General features: G+C 41.5%; 1 protein-coding gene across 4 annotated transcripts in view; it reads left to right on the forward strand.

The window, feature by feature from the left end:
- The first annotated feature begins 225 nt into the window (after positions 1-225).
- Positions 226-15,749, forward strand: part of NRAP (nebulin related anchoring protein) — a 67,071-nt gene continuing 51,547 nt past the window's right edge. Inside the window, exons 1-11 of one of the 4 annotated variants that reach the window (XM_019725185.2) lie at positions 226-521; positions 825-919; positions 1,486-1,573; positions 5,897-6,001; positions 7,418-7,522; positions 8,604-8,708; positions 9,400-9,504; positions 10,303-10,410; positions 10,695-10,799; positions 13,645-13,749; positions 14,807-14,923. In XM_019725185.2, the coding sequence (XP_019580744.2) occupies positions 450-521; positions 825-919; positions 1,486-1,573; positions 5,897-6,001; positions 7,418-7,522; positions 8,604-8,708; positions 9,400-9,504; positions 10,303-10,410; positions 10,695-10,799; positions 13,645-13,749; positions 14,807-14,923 (1,110 nt within the window). In that variant the 5' untranslated portion in view covers positions 226-449. Of the gene's footprint in view, positions 522-824; positions 920-1,485; positions 1,574-5,896; positions 6,002-7,417; positions 7,523-8,603; positions 8,709-9,399; positions 9,505-10,302; positions 10,411-10,694; positions 10,800-13,641; positions 13,750-14,806; positions 14,924-15,749 lie in introns of all 4 variants that reach the window. The other 3 variants (XM_019725184.2, XM_019725186.2, XM_019725187.2) reach the window with 3 other exon arrangements.

The following is a 15,749-nucleotide window of genomic DNA, read 5'->3' on the forward strand; positions in this document are numbered from 1 at the left end:
CTAATTTAATCGTCAGATAAGGGTGTGCTGCCGTTTTCTTTTGGGTTCTTTTCTTGGGTTATGATCACAGCTAGTGAGAAACTACATGCTTGCCTGATCATACAGCAGGATTTGGTCATCCACATAAACACGATGCTATTGTGAGTTCACTTTTCTATTTAGAGAAGCATGTCAGCTCGAAATACCTCCACCTCATTTCCCAGACGCATGCGTGCTGAGTGAGTCTCCAGAATAGCCCCTTGAGTAAGTGGCAGCTTTAAAAACCATCCAGCTGCTGACTTCAGACTAGAAGGTCAGCAAAGGAAAGTGGAAGTTGGATTCTGAACAATCAAGGTGCCCCCAGGATTTAATAGTGCTCGGGATTTTGGAGACTTGAACAACTAGACTAGGCCATCTCCTTGGATTTCTTGCCTGTTACCTGTCTTTGTCTTCTCTCCTCGGAAGTCAAGATGAATGTCCAGGCTTGCTCTAGGTGTGGGTATGGAGTGTATCCTGCTGAGAAAATCAGCTGTCTAGATCAGGTCAGTAGACATGTGTTGGCCTTTGGAAATAACAAAATGGGAAATTTTTCTTCTCACTTATGGACTGTGGGGTATTTTGAACCCCACATGTATTTCTTAACCTTTTTTCAGTTTTACCCATTTCTAGCGATGTATTCTCTCAAAAAAAAAAAAAAAATGTTACTCATTTATTTAACATATTATAGCTGCGTGTTTTTAAATCAGCATTTTATCCTTAAGGCTCAGTTTTTACCCTGCAATATATGAGAATACTGAATCTGAAAAAAGGGTACTTTTCCTAAATCTTTTGTATATGATTTGTAGATATGGCATAAAGCGTGTTTTCACTGTGAAGTTTGCAAGATGATGCTATCGGTGAATAACTTTGTGAGTCACCAGAAAAAGCCATACTGTCATGCGTAAGTGTTTGGTGGCCTTCCCCACCACCTCTTGAGTTTTGTTTATTTTTTCACAAGTAGCCAATCAGAGATTCAAACCACACACTCCAGGGGTGTATCCAAGAACTGTTTTCTCAAAAGTTTTTGCTTACATACCATCATAGATGAGATCTAAGGTGGGATTTTATGCAATGGGCAGAAAGTTGAAAGTTTCATGTTTCTTATAAATAAAAGATAAAATCCATCCACTATAACCCCATGTCAAATTATTAAATATTGTGTGGAACAATGTAATTGCCATGGATATGTGCATGTAGAGCTTTAACATTCTTTCTTGTAAATAATTTCAGAATCCTTTTCTGTTTTTTCAGAAAGTTTTAAGGAGATCATTTCTAGTTAAATTTGGTATTTAAGTTATATATATTGAATTTATTTGATTTTTTCTTTAAGATTCACTGGAAAATCATGAACTTAATTATTAAGTTTTATATTTATTGATTTAAAAAAATGACTGTATCTTTAAGATGAGTCACTCAATCATCTTGGATAAAGCACATTTCTAATTTTGGTTTATATCTATTTTGTAGCCATAACCCCAAGAACAACACTTTCACAAGTGTCTATCATATTCCATTAAATTTAAATGTGGGGAAGCCTCCAGGAGACATCCAGGGGGTAAGTTACATAATTTTAAACTTCAAAATAGCCTTTAAAGAAAATTTCTTAGCTCAGGCACCTGTTATGTTTTTAAGTGTCTGTGTCTAGATGTGAGCCTGCACATTTTCTCCACAGAACCATGCAAAGGACATTTAAGTAACCAATATTGCTATTGGTCCTACCACAGTATAGGGGCCAAATACCCACGATAATCTAGCTTGAATGTCTGAGGTCGTTGTATACAGAGTAATCTCTCTGTGTCTGCCAGCTTTGGACACATTGATGACACTTTATACACAAGGCCCTGTGTACACTAGGTGTCTAATACATAAAACACAGTAGTTAGAAAATATTACAAGAGGCTTTTCTTTTCCCCATGATTATTTTGGTATAGAAAATAAAAACCTCTAGTTTCACACTCTAAATCTCTCCAAATTCAGTAGTGTTTAAGATTATTTGCTGCCTCTCTTTCTCCACGGGGCAGGGGTAGGTCAAAGTTCTATTGATTTGGAACAGATATTTGCGTAGATAGGGAGGCCTTGTAGATAAACCAATTTCTTTGGAAAAACCAGCAATGGAGTTTTATCAAATAACTAGCTATTCATTGAAGGCTTGTGTTTATTAAAATGATGAATCATTTAACTTCTCATGCCCCACAAAAAGTTCAGTGAGATGGAGCTAGTGGCCTTCTAAAATTAGAAAATTACGCATGAAGTGGAAGGCTCTCTAGTAATCTGCCTTCCTAATGTTACCTCAGTTCATACTGGCTCTCCTGCCTGCTCAGGCCACACTTCTCCTCAAGAAAATGTGCATTAAATCAAGCTTATCCTTACCATGTGGCTCTTTACACATACTGCCAAGATACTTTTGCTAAGTACTTTGCACCAATTGTGATTTCTTATTTTTAACAAGCTTATGTAACATTTACTGTATATTTATTGCTTAATTCTGTTAATACACATCACAATCCAATAAAGTCAATATTATCATCTCATTCTACTGGTGAGGAAACGGGGACTCTGACTGTTGCTCATATATCATTGATTTCTAAGGATTCACAAGCCTTAAGAATTCACAAGCAATCCTAGGTTACTGAGAAGGCTAAATGTTTTAGGATTTTGTTGTCGTCTCTTGGTGTCTAAGGAAAGCTACATGAAGTTGCACTAAAGACTGAATTTAGCTCATACTGAAACAGAGCGCCAAACACTCTGCTAGGCTCTTTATCTGTGTTATCTCATTTATTCTTCACAGGAATCCTCTGTGATAGTGTCATGTTACAGTTGGGGAGGCTGAGGCTCAGAGAGGTTAAGTAAGTTGCCAGTTTTACCCAGTTAGTGGAGGGAGGACAAATCCAGATTTATCTGACTTTACACTCTACATCCCGAATTCTTCCATTGGCTTGCTTCTGTGTACCTAGAGGGTGTTAAGCACTCCAGAAGGAAAAGCGCTTGTTGATACTTGCAAACATCCAGATGTGTCTGCAGCTGTGTAGCCAGAACTTGACGGATTAACACAAGGAGATGTACTTACACATCGGACTGCTGTTTGTATGTATTACGTTCTCTACAGAAAGATCCGTAATACTTGTATTTTTCCACCCTATGCTCAGCTTCCCCTGGCATGTCCCTACCTTGCAATCATACAGCAGGTCACACAATAGTACTTTTCTTTGAGGTGGTTGTGGATTCACTTTCTTTTATCTGTGTATGACAGGCCCGACCTGGAGTGAGATTATCTCTGGTTCTGTTTCCAGCCGTAGACAGTGATGGGAGCTGCCCAGGAGAACTATGTGTGTGTATTTGTATCTGTGTAAATATGTGTGTAATTATGTATCTGTGCATATGGGGAGTGTATGTGTGTGTGTATGTGTACATAGGTATACATATGTGTGTACGTGCCACGTATGCATGCATAGGTACCCACATGTGTGTGGTGTGTGCGTATGTGTATGTATGTTTCTCTGTGTGTGGATGTGGTATGTGTGTATATATGTGGACATGTGTATCAGTTGACTGCTGAGATCACTTTCTCCTCCTTGGCCACCAGGGAAAAATTCAAAGGGACAACTGTGTCCCTTCTAGGCCCTAGATCTTAGAACCACCCTGGGAAGTGCGCTGGGTTACTTTTTACCCCTCTGTGTCTCTGAGAGACTGCCAGGTGTGTAAAATCTAACTTCACTGTGCATGTGCAAAAGTAAAAAAAGGAAAGAAAGGGACGCTTCAGTGGTGGTGATGAAGGAGAAATGTGAAGGTTTTGAGCTGGCAGTTGAAGCAGATTGATGTTTTTCTGTTTTTAAATGTCACTCTTTTAAAAATAAGTATATACTAAGGTACAATTTCCTGTTGGTAGATGTGAGTCAACGATTTAGAAGAATAAGGCTTGTAGGTTCTCTTCTGTTCAGAGAATGAACATTAGCCCTCGATGTGTCCTTACTGCACCAGTAGCATTTATGGCTTCCTTCCCTCTTCCTACTTCCTCAGAATAATCCCGAATCTCATGAAAGGTCTCTGGGGAGGCAGACACTCCTCAGTGTTGGATTTGTGCGGTGGGAGGAGAGCAAACATGGCTTCCTCTCTACTTGGGTCATGTGATTCGGACTCCTTAAGTCAGTGACTCTCAAGTTGGGCTATGTTACCACCCACCACCCACCCCCTAGAACATTTGGTGATGTCTGGGGAGTTTTTTGATTGTCACAATTTTGGGGTAGGAATACCATTGGCGTCTGGTGGCTAGAGACCAGCTATGCTGCTAAATATCCTGCATTGCGTAATACGGTCCCCTGCAAGAAGGAATTAACTGGCCCCAAATATCAGTAGTGCTGCCAAGAAACTCTTCCTTAGTCTACGTGATGCTCATGGCGGTTTCTCAAAATCCACGGGAAAAAACATGTAAAGCTCTCTCAATTTATATATTTAAAAATGTACGTATTGGAGCTGCATTAAACAGTGGGAAGCCCAGGAAATAAATGACAGAAAGTGCTTTCATAGGGAACCAGAATTCCTGGGTTCTAAACCTGACTCTGAAAACCCATTGATAAGGGGGGAGATGGGCTCTAGAAGAGGGTAAATGGGGTCTAATGTATGGTGATGGGAAGAGAACTGACTCTGGGTGGTGAACACACAACGTGAGATACAGATAATGTATTACAGAATTGTACACCTGAAACCTATGTAACTTTACTAACAGTTGTCACCCCAATAAACTTTAATTTAAAAAAAAAGAAAGAAAACCCATTGAAAGATTTTAGTAAGTTCACTTATTTTCCCTGAGCTGTTTTTCTCATCTATAAAATTAATGATTTAAACTTCAGCTTGTTAAAATTGTAGGTTTTGGGGCCCCAGTTTGGACCTCATAAATTATATCTGGGTTTGAACCCAAGACTCTCTGATGTTTTTCTTTTTCGGTTAGTCCTTTTTATGTTATTTTTAGGAAATCTTTGCCTCTCCTAGGGTCCTGAAGATATTGTTGAGATGTTAGTTCTTCCAGAATTGATCTACACATCCAATGCAATCCCAGTCCACACCCTGCGGGTTTTTTTTGTTTGTTTGTTTGATTTTTGTTTATTTTTGTAGAAACTGACAAACTGATTGTAAAATTGATATGAACCTACAAAGATTCTAGAATAACCAGGAAATCTTGAAGAAAAAAAATTAAAGGGCTTCGGTTAACAGATTTCAAGATTTACTACAAAAGTACTCAGCGTAGTATTGGCACAGGGATAGACAAATAGATGAGTGAAATACTATACGAGGTCCAGAAACACAGCTGCTCATATATGGTCACTTGAATTACAACAAAGACACAATTGCAATTCAATGTAATGAGAATAATCTTTAAATCAATGATTCTGGAGGGCTTGGATATTTGCATGGCCAAAGACAAATCTTGATACCTACCTCACATTCCCACAAAAATTCACTGAAGGTGTATCATGGATCAAGATGTTAAAGGTGAAATTATAAAACATAAGAGAACACCTACTTGAATTTAGGGAGCCAGCATTTTAATAAGCTCCCCAGGTGTTTGTGGCACAGACTAAGTAAAGAATCCTTACTCTAACGCCCTGAAGTTCCTTGAACCTGAATTCTTGCTAAGCTCCGTGCTAAGCTCACGGAGACTTTCAGTCTCTTTAATTGCATTGCTGAACAGAGCTGTGCACACAGCAGGCGCTCTGTACATGCTGCCCATCTGGTGGGACAGATGAAGCCGCAGTGAGACTGACAGCACAGTGTGAGCTGTAGTGCAGTTAAGATGCTCTGCTTTGACACCTAGGGAAATCTTCCAATTTAGCGACACATTGTTTATTTCTTTCTCTTTCCTGACCACATTTTCATTGTGCAGATTGACGAGCAAGATGATGGCAAACGGTTTAAATCAGTTTTTCCCTGGGACATAGAACCCAAGGAAGGGGCGACTGCACCAAACAGGCAACCCCTGGAGAATGAGGTGAGAGAAGGGTTATGAATGGGCTTGGATGCAGAGAAAAGAAGGACACACCATGCAGATGAAATGTATTCTTCTTATTAGTTCTAGACGAAGTCAACTAGGCTTCCTTTTATCCAGTTTATAATTCCAACTGTCTACGGAAGGCCTTCATCAACGTGTCCCAGCATCACTTCAGCCATACCTACTTCCTTCCAAACTCATTGATGTCTCTCTTCCAACCACTGTGTTTCTGTCAGTGGGAACAGACACCCAGGCTGGAAACCAAGGCGGCCCTTTCTTCCTTTGACATTTTGCTCAGCTCCCGCCCCCCCTTTCCATTTCACTCTCCCATCTCCTGCCTGGACCTTCGTGGTGGCCTCCCGAGGTGGCCTTCCCTTTCCTGGATTTGCCTCTGTCATGTGACGTGGGTCACACAGCTTCCTGGATGTCCCTGGCTTGCTCCTCCCACCACCTGAGAATTTATGGTCACTCTATTAATAGCCTCATCATTTCAAAATTCCTCAGCCATTTCATTTTAGTTATACACATAATACTTGCATTTTCTTACTGTAAAAAATTGCAAACATGACAAAGCTAACCCCTTGTCCACCATCTCCTATCCCAGGTTCCTCTGTAGAGGTACCTACCTATTGTTACATTGAGCTTGTTCCATCTCAGGCACTGTCCCAGGCTGTTGGAATGCATTAGAAACCAAGACAGAGGAAAAGCCCTGCCTCCATGGAACCAACCTCCTAGCGTAGATGTCTTTCTTTCTCCCTTTGCATCTCTTAACTGACCTCAGCCCTGGAGGTCCAGCTCAAATTCCATCTTCCTGTCCAAAACAGGGTCCGTCCCTTACAGATTGCCTTTTTAAAACTCCTGTTGTAGTTACCTCCGATACAGTATGTTGAAGCACACAAACGTTTTCTAATCACTAATTGTTTCCTCTATTTTATTTCTCTAGATAGGTCATAAGTATCTTAAAAGAGGAACTTGGTCTTTCTTTTTCTTTTTTCTTTTGCTTTTTTCCAATGTTAATTGCTTAACCCAATGTTAGGCACCTACCAGGTAGTAGGTGTTTGAAGGATGATTAATCTCAGATTACCTGTCCACAGCAACTCTCTGATGCTCAATCTTGGTGCAATGATGGGCAAAGATGTCCGGTTACATTTGGAATTCTTCTATGATATAAGTGAAGTTCAGAAATTTCAGTTATTTAGAATATTAGGATCTTGCCTAATTTGAAAAAAAAAAAATGAACATTTGGGTTAGCTGAGACCTGCCATATACCAATAAGAGTTTGTGGTTTTCAGAGAATTTCTTTCTGATATTAACATTGTGTGTGAGCATTGCTGGGAGGCTGGGGTTGGGAGGGGGATCTTACCAACCAAATGTGTGGGGTATGTATTTGTATGTATTTGTGGGTTTCCCTTATAGAGAGCCTATTGGACTGGATATGGGGAAGGGAATGCTTGGTGCCCAGGAGCGCTGCCAGACCCTGAAATCGTAAGGATGGTCGAAGCTCGAAAATCTCTCGGTGAGGTAAGGGCCCCAGAAATTACTTTAGCAATTAGTTTGAATGTTCCTTTATTGTAAGATTGTGATGGACAGAATACTGGCCCCTCCTCCAAAGACTTCCGTATGCTAATCCCTGGAAACGGTGTATATGTTACTTACATGCCAAAGGGACTTTGCAGATGTGAGTAAGTTAACGTTCTTGAGATAGGAAAATTCTCCTGGATTCTTAGGATGGATGCAATTTAACCACAAGGACCCTTATAAGACTGAGACAGGAGGGTCAGAATCAGAGAAAGGTGATGTGACAACAGAAGCAGAAGTCAAAGCTATTTGAGGCCACAAGCCAAAGAATGCTGGCAGCCTCTAGAAGCTGGAGAAGGCAAAGAGCCTGGGTCTCTAGAGTTTCCAGAAGGAACCAGCCCTAATGGCCCATTGTAGACTTCTGACCTCCAGCACTATAAGAGACCTTGGTAGGTAATCATGTAGAAAAGGCCGTTTTAGCCCAGGTTGTGGAAATCCTTTAAAAATTTGCATAGTACCTACCCTCTAGTCCTATCTACACACCAGGGCACCTGCTCTTTGAAGACATCACTTTGGAAAATATTGTTTATCCTCAGTGAGTTTTCCTTTAGCAAATGGAAAGAAAACAGTAGAAACATAAATGCTAAGTTGTTACGTCTCATTAGGAAAAATAATTATCAGAGATATTCAAAAAGTAAGGAGGCTAAAATAGCAGACATTTTACTCCCAATGCTGTAGAACTATCTCTAGTGGAAAAGCTGCAGAAAAGTCTCCTGCATCCTAATTGCTACATTATCATACAAGCCTTTGAGTCAAAGGGAATCCTTTGGGGTGTGCCAGGTTCCACATAATTTGATGTAAGGATTGAAGGGCAAACCCTTTGACCTGGGAAATGTGCTTTGAAAGTGTTATTCAAATCACCAGTTGGATAACATTTTCAAATTTATTCCAGGTGACTGAATTGTCTTCCAGGTATCTTACAAACCCAGTTGCTTTGGTTCTGATGATGCTCGCGATTGTCATTTCACTAGTTCCCATCTTATGTCATATTGGTTCTCATGCTCACATGGGTTCTGACCTGCAGGAGTATACAGAAGACTATGAGCAACAGAGGGGCAAGGGGAGCTTTCCAGCCATGATCACACCTGCTTATCAAAGGGCCAAGAGAGCCAACCAGCTGGCCAGCCAAGTAAGTATCCCAGTGCTTATTCACTGTCGATTATGCTAATTTTTGTCACTATTGTACACCTGGGACTTAGATAAAAAGCCAAGAGAGAGTGCTTTTGGGAAGTAGGTGTGGTATTATGGAGAAAACTGATTTTTAAAATCTTTTCCTTATCAATTATCCTCTGTGCCTTGACTGGGCCCCATCCATCAAATGGAGAGACTGTGTAGCTCACCCAAAGACTGGACCAAATGAGTCCTTAAGGTTGTTTTAGCGCTAAGCACACTTATTCTTACAATGTCGATGGCAGGTCCTCCTGAAGAGTAGCATAGCTTGTTGGTTAAGAGCTCCGATTTTGGAGCCAGAATGCTGGGATTTGAATCATGGCTCTCTCACTTAACTAGCTGTGTGGCCATGAGCAAATTGCTTAACCTCTCTGTTTCTCAGCTGCTCATATGTAAAAATGGGGGACATAACAGTTCTGCCTCCTGTGATTGTTATAGAGCTGAAGTGAGTTCATATTGTTAATGCTTAGCAGTGCCTGGCACTCTCGTGGGCTTTACAGCTTAGCATCAATGCCCATAAAGCAAGCTCTGAAGACTTCCCATAGGTGTGTCGAGGGGAGCCAGCAGGTGTAGCTTCAGGGCAGCTGCCAGGAGAGGTCTTCACAAAGGCTGCTGGGTATGACCATGACTCTATGCTGTCTTCTCATCAGGTGGAATATAAGAGAGGCCACGATGAGCGCATCTCCAAGTTCACCACACTGGCGGACACCCCTGAGCTGCTACGGGCCAAGGCGGGAGGACAGCTTCAAAGTGATGTGAGCAATGATGAAGGCCGAGACTCAGTGGTTCTTGTTTAAGAGTCTCCATTCTTTCCTTGTTTGGAGGAGGAGGGCGGGAGAATGTAGGCGGCGTCTCAGTCCTGTGCGAGGACAAGGAAGAACTTTCTGAGGTCAAGGATGGCTGGATCACAAAGTTCGCTAGCATAGAACTTGTGAACACTCCCCTTTAGAGAGAAAACTTTAGAGAATATTAGTGACAACCCAGATGTATCTGGTTCATCTGAAAGAATTAATTTCAGATCAAGTCTCTCCTGGGCACTGCAAATTATAGAACGTAACTTCTAAAGAATTTCTACCACTTGCCTTTTCATAGCCCAGTTGCTCCATAGCACAGTAAGACCAAGAACTTAGTGGTGTTCTGAGTGGGAAGGTTAAGCAGGAATTCAGGTTTAGCCTCACAAGTGGCTTCCACTCGCCTTGGGTTGAGAAGCATCTCTTGACTCCCAAACTTGACTGGCAGCTCCTCAAGGGCAGAAGCTTTATTTATTCCTCTGCCCAGCCCTGCCACCTGGCCCACACCAGGTGCCTCACACGTTTGTGATGAACTCTACATTGAGTTTCTCTATGTGCCAGGCACTGTGTTGAGTATTGGGAATAAAAAGGTATATATGATACACAGGGGTCATCAAGCTATAAGCCAATCACATTGCCATAAGAGCTGTGACAGGGGATGTGCAGGGTATTATGGGAGCTCTTACTTAGGCTTGTCACTCAGATTGCCTGGTAGATGGTGACATGGTGACATGCGATTCAAAATTCGTTTTCATTTTCCAGGTGAGATACACAGAGGACTATGAACAACAGAGGGGGAAAGGCAGTTTTCCTGCTATGATCACACCTGCTTATCAGATAGCCAAAAGAGCCAATGAGCTGGCAAGTGATGTAAGTGTCCCTGATAACATTGTCATGTTAGGGGGGGAAGCAGGAACTTACCTGGGCCTGGCAAGTCCAACTTGCTGTCTACTTTGGCGTGCACTGTGGATCCAGGAAGTAGCTTTCCTTCATGATGTTCAGTCAATTTTACCATAATCTAGCACTTTTATGTCTAAGCCACGCTGCCTGGACCCAAGCAGAAAAAGAACATTCCACAAGGCATTCATTTTTACTCTTCTGGCCTGTGTGCACAGGTGGCTAAATTCACTGGGTTTGTCTTTTCCATCAAACAGGTGAGGTACCATCAACAATATCAAAGAGAAATAAAGGGAATGGCTGGTCCAGCCGCTGGACCTGAGGGTACGTTGACGAAGGAATATGTGGATCAGTATGGCCAGGTATGTGATAAAATGACTTCCTCAGACACTGCCCTTTTCAATGGTCAGTTCTCAGTTTGCAACCCTATAGTCTGTGACACAGCCTGTGACCATTTAATCAGAGGTTGGGCTGTGGCTTATTTTTGCCCTATTTACGAAAGTTGGATTTTCTAAGCAAGAAAGTAGTGGGCAAATAATTACACAGGGCTCAACTTGACCCACTTAGGGAAACAAATTCCAAGAACTCGTTTTTTCTTTTTTTAAGTAGAGGAACTATGTCAAGATGGCAGGTTTGCTAAGAATAAAGCATTCTCATCTATTCGTTGAAGAATGGTCCCAAGGACTACCAAGACTGGCTACTTTTAGCCCATTGCATAAGTACAAAGGGGATCAAAATACATGTCATGAAAAATAGTGAGCAATTCACTGAGTAGTGGAGGTCATTTTCTTGCAAAGTAGTATTTCTTGTCTAGGTTGCTAGATAAAACAATATGCCAGAGAACGCAGACGATTTTCCCAATTTCACTTCTTAAATAAGCTACATCTTGTCAGGGTATAAAAAGGTGGAGATAACAACTACAAGCTAATTTTTATTTGCATCTCCCTATCTATTTTCCGGTGCCAGACAGCTGTTTTAGGGGAGAAAAGAAACATTGTTTTTTACTGTCGTAAGGAAAGAGTATTGGAAAAGCCAGTGTGTGTGTACTAGAAAATTACAACTGGGCTTAGTTGATACTTCTTTCTTAATTGGACAGTTGTTTGAATTTTTTGGCAGTAGGTAGACTCTATAACGTAAATGACTTATTCAATATATATAATTTAGAAAAGACAACAATTTCTTTTTCTTCTTCAGAAAAACAAGTTGCCTATAGAAAGGTACAGTCATGGGAGACTTAGGATGTGTGTGAAGATAGTTGTGACCCCTTTGTAAAGGTCTGAGCAAAAATATTTGGTTTTGAATTTAAAAGTTCATTTTATTAAATTCCATGGTTAGTTAAATGGTCTTTTAATGCTTTAAACTCAGTGAAAACATGTTTTTATTGGTTTCATGTTTTAAATATGTTATGTAGAAGGCTCAGGACAACTTTCAAACTTTCATTTTATTAAAAAAATACTTGGTTGCTGTCTTTGGCAAAAATTATTTGGTTCTAAATGTGGACAGTGCTATCTGCCATACTGCACACGATTTCATATGTGTGTCTAGACGTGTCTGTACACAGCAGTGAAATGTAACTTCGTAGGAGCATAGTCGATTCTCAGTTACTAGGACATTTTGGTGGTGGTTTCCAGTTGTGATCATAACAAATGCAAAAATCAAAGTGGGTGTTTGTTTGATAACACCACTAGCAGCTGTTCAGAGGCTCAGTCTTGCGTGGCCTTTCACTGTGTGATTTAGCAGGACTCACCAGGGCGTGAGTAGAAGGGAATGAGAGAGAAGCAGACAGACAGTCAGATAAGCTATAAATAACTGTAGTGCCTAAAATGCCAACCAATCCATTCTGTTTTTTAATAAGTAACTGGTTTTTTTTAGGTTAACAGACTCTGCCGTGTAATCAGTCTGTTATTAGTAACCAGTCAACACTCTAAAGGCTGTTCCATATTTGTGGAAACACAGATGAGCAAGCAGCTGATTCAGCCCAGCACAGGACTGGGAGAGAGGGATGAGTTCCCCAGAGACAATATAGAATCTAACAGGGTCTTGAAGTACATCTGACAGCCAGGGAAGGTTTACACAAGTGATGTGATGGACCTCATGACAGAAAGCTTTTCCTTTATGAAAGTGCATGCGTGGTGTGGGGAGAAGGAAGGAAGAAATTAAGACTCAGATTATAATGTTTAGTCTGAAATATATGTTTAGTCCCATTGCAGATCCTCTCATGACAATATGAAAACACTGCCCACCCCATTATAAAAGTTCAGATAATTATTATGGGGGAGAAATAAAATTTCCTCTACTCTCAAGGTTCTTCTAGCTGGTCTAATAATCAAACAGAAGTGAGACAGATTAGCAAGAGAAAAATAACCAAATTTAATGCATACATATGTGTGGGAACCCACATGCAGGTGGGGTTCAGAGAAGAAAGGGGGATTGAGGTATATAAGACATCCTGAGCTAAACATGACGCAGTGCACCTTGAGGGCTTCCAAGCTCCATGTAGGATGATACGAAGAACAGCAGTTTAGAGAAGAGAAGTTTGCCCTGCCCCATACATAGGTCAAAGGAAGCTATCTCTGATAATCTCTTATAGGCAAGGCCCCTGATTCAAGTTGTTCTAGGTAGTTAAGGGAGGGGCAGAAGTTTCTCTTGAGCCCAATGCTACGGTTACCTTTAGCGCAAAACAATCTGCATACCACAGAGGCACATCTTGGAGTGACTCATTCTGAACCCCCATATTATATAATGCTCTCCTTCTTGGCAAATGACATACATCACAGCGGGAGACAGTATTTGGGACATCAACTCATGTCTCTGCATAAATCTGTTAATGGGCCTGAGAAAGGCAACGTTCAAGACTATAGTGGCTGCTCAGAGGGGTTTCCTAGTGTCGGCTAAGAAGTGAATACTCCGTAATACATGGGTCTGGGAGACTGGTAGAGTGTCTTGGGGTATCTGGTGGAAATGATGATGGCAATGATCACAGTTACGATTTCCTCAGTGCTGACTGTGTGCTGGGCACCAGTAAGTAGACCTGACTCAGAGTCGGCCATCTTAACCACCACAAGGTACCTCTCCTATAGCGTCATCACTGAATGTCTGATATCGATGGGCCTCCATGGGAACAGGCACTAGGAGAGATCATTGTTGAGCCCCCAGCCATTTAGGGAGGAGAGCATTACTGATTGAAATGTCTGATTGACCCAGCAGGGTTACTTGGAGGAATATGACCAGCACAGGGGGAAGGGCAGCTTCCCCGCCATGATCACCCCGGCTTATCAGAACGCCAAGAAAGCCAACGAACTCGCTAGTGATGTAAGTACCACATCAGGACGACCCACAGAGCCCCAGAAGCAGAGGAGAAATGAGACTTTGAAGGTTGTGCTTACCGATACCTACGCACAGCTTAATTGATTAGAACTGAGCCAAAGTAGAATGTTAGCCCTCAACTTCTCTCCAGATTTCTGGTATCCACTTCTTTTGTTCAGACTGTGTGGCCCCATTTATCTGCTTCAAAGGAGATTGACAGGACAAATAGTACGACTCACTGTAGGTCATCTGAAGCAAGGCCAAATACTGGTCCAGCCAGATGAGTTGGGGTTAGGAGAGTCTTCACAAAAGAACCCATCTAGAAATCTAGCACATGTGGGGGACAGCTGATTAAAACAAGTCATATGACTATTAAACTAGGTGTAACCCAGTGGATAAAATTTTTATTTGCAGAATGTTGGCCAGCTGGCAGTCATTGAGAGACGGCCTATAGTTAAACTTGGCAAAGTCACACACACACACACACACACACACACACACACACACACACACAGTAGATCTAACACTCCAACTTGAGTGCTCACTGTGGCAGCACATATACTAAATATGCCAACTTGAAACTTGGTCTCCAATCAGAAGCTACGCATTGGTTTCACATCTCCTTTGCTCTTCTCTTTTATTCAGTTATTATTCAGTTATTAGACCTATTTACCCAGAAAAGTGCACTTTTGCCCTATTTCCTATAGGGAAAATAAAAGACACATTGTTCCCTTTGCCCCTTCCTCAGCACGTGAGATGAAAAATTATGTTGAAACCAAGGGCAGACTGGGTTTGGGGTTACACCTTTTGGTATGACTGTTTAAAGACTTTTCTTCATGCAAATTAAAGTGTAAAATGTGAGACAGGCCAGTAAATTTTAATACAAAAGGGACCAAGCAGTTTATGGATCTCAAGGAGGAAAAAAAAAAAACCCATGATGTTTTTTTCCTTCAGAAAATTATATGAAGTAAATGTTGACCTTAAGTGTGGGGTGATGCTGAAGTAATTTCCCTTGTGGAGCAGAAGACAACAACTCTGGACCCCCTTTGTGTGTTTCTTTCAGGTTAAATACAGGCAGGACTTCAATAAAATGAAAGGCGCTGCACGTTATCATTCCCTCCCAGCCCAAGACAACCTGGTCCTGAAGCGAGCTCAGAGTGTGCACAAGCTTGTGAGTGAGGTACGTTTGGGGGACAGTCACCCCTGTATGCTGTACCTCCTTTAGGCAGTGGATGGGGCAACCCCAGACAAAATTCTGTGTAATGCCACCTAAACTACACGCGACTTCCTAGGTCCCAAAAGAATGAATATGCAGTAAAAGCAATTCACAAGAGAGCCCAGAATCAAACACATTACCTTTCTCTGATGGTTCAGAAGTTTCTTCCTGAATTCTCACTGGGCTGCGATATTCAAAAGTTCCAGGCAATAGATTTCTGGTTGCCAGAATACTGCACGCACCAACCTTTATAGCTATACGTCATTCTTATAGAGCAGAAATCAAAAAACAAACTGTTTTGAGTGCGGAGCCTTTTCCATTCTCTTAATATTGTGGTCAGGTTTCCAAGAAACGGTGTGTACCCTATGAATCCCCCTTCCCTTAGAGGTTGAACTGGCTGCCGAAGGAGGTGTTTTGTTTGGTCTACATAGTGATTAAAATTTTTAGAATTGTTAGGACTGTTTGGCAAGGAAATGTCCCCTCTTGTTCCCTACATCGTTTCACACCCTAGAGTCTCATTTGCACTACCTATCTAGACCCTAAAGGCATTTGAGTTGGCATCCTCTCCCAAGGGGAGGAATTAAAGCTATTAAAACTACTCACAACAACAAGTTATTTGTAACTCAGAAACGGATATGCAGATATCCTAAAAATATTTTTCTTCTCTCATTGCTAAAGGTCAGTTCTTTACCCCAAACTGTTATTTAACCCTTGTCCTCTAACTTTGGGCTGCTCAGTGTCACTAGGAGAGATACTTTCCTGATCTCATCAGGAGCCTCCCAAACTTTCT

The sequence above is a fragment of the Rhinolophus sinicus genome, linkage group LG07, assembly GCF_036562045.2.
Source record: "Rhinolophus sinicus isolate RSC01 linkage group LG07, ASM3656204v1, whole genome shotgun sequence".
NCBI classification, from domain to species: Eukaryota; Metazoa; Chordata; class Mammalia; order Chiroptera; family Rhinolophidae; genus Rhinolophus; species Rhinolophus sinicus.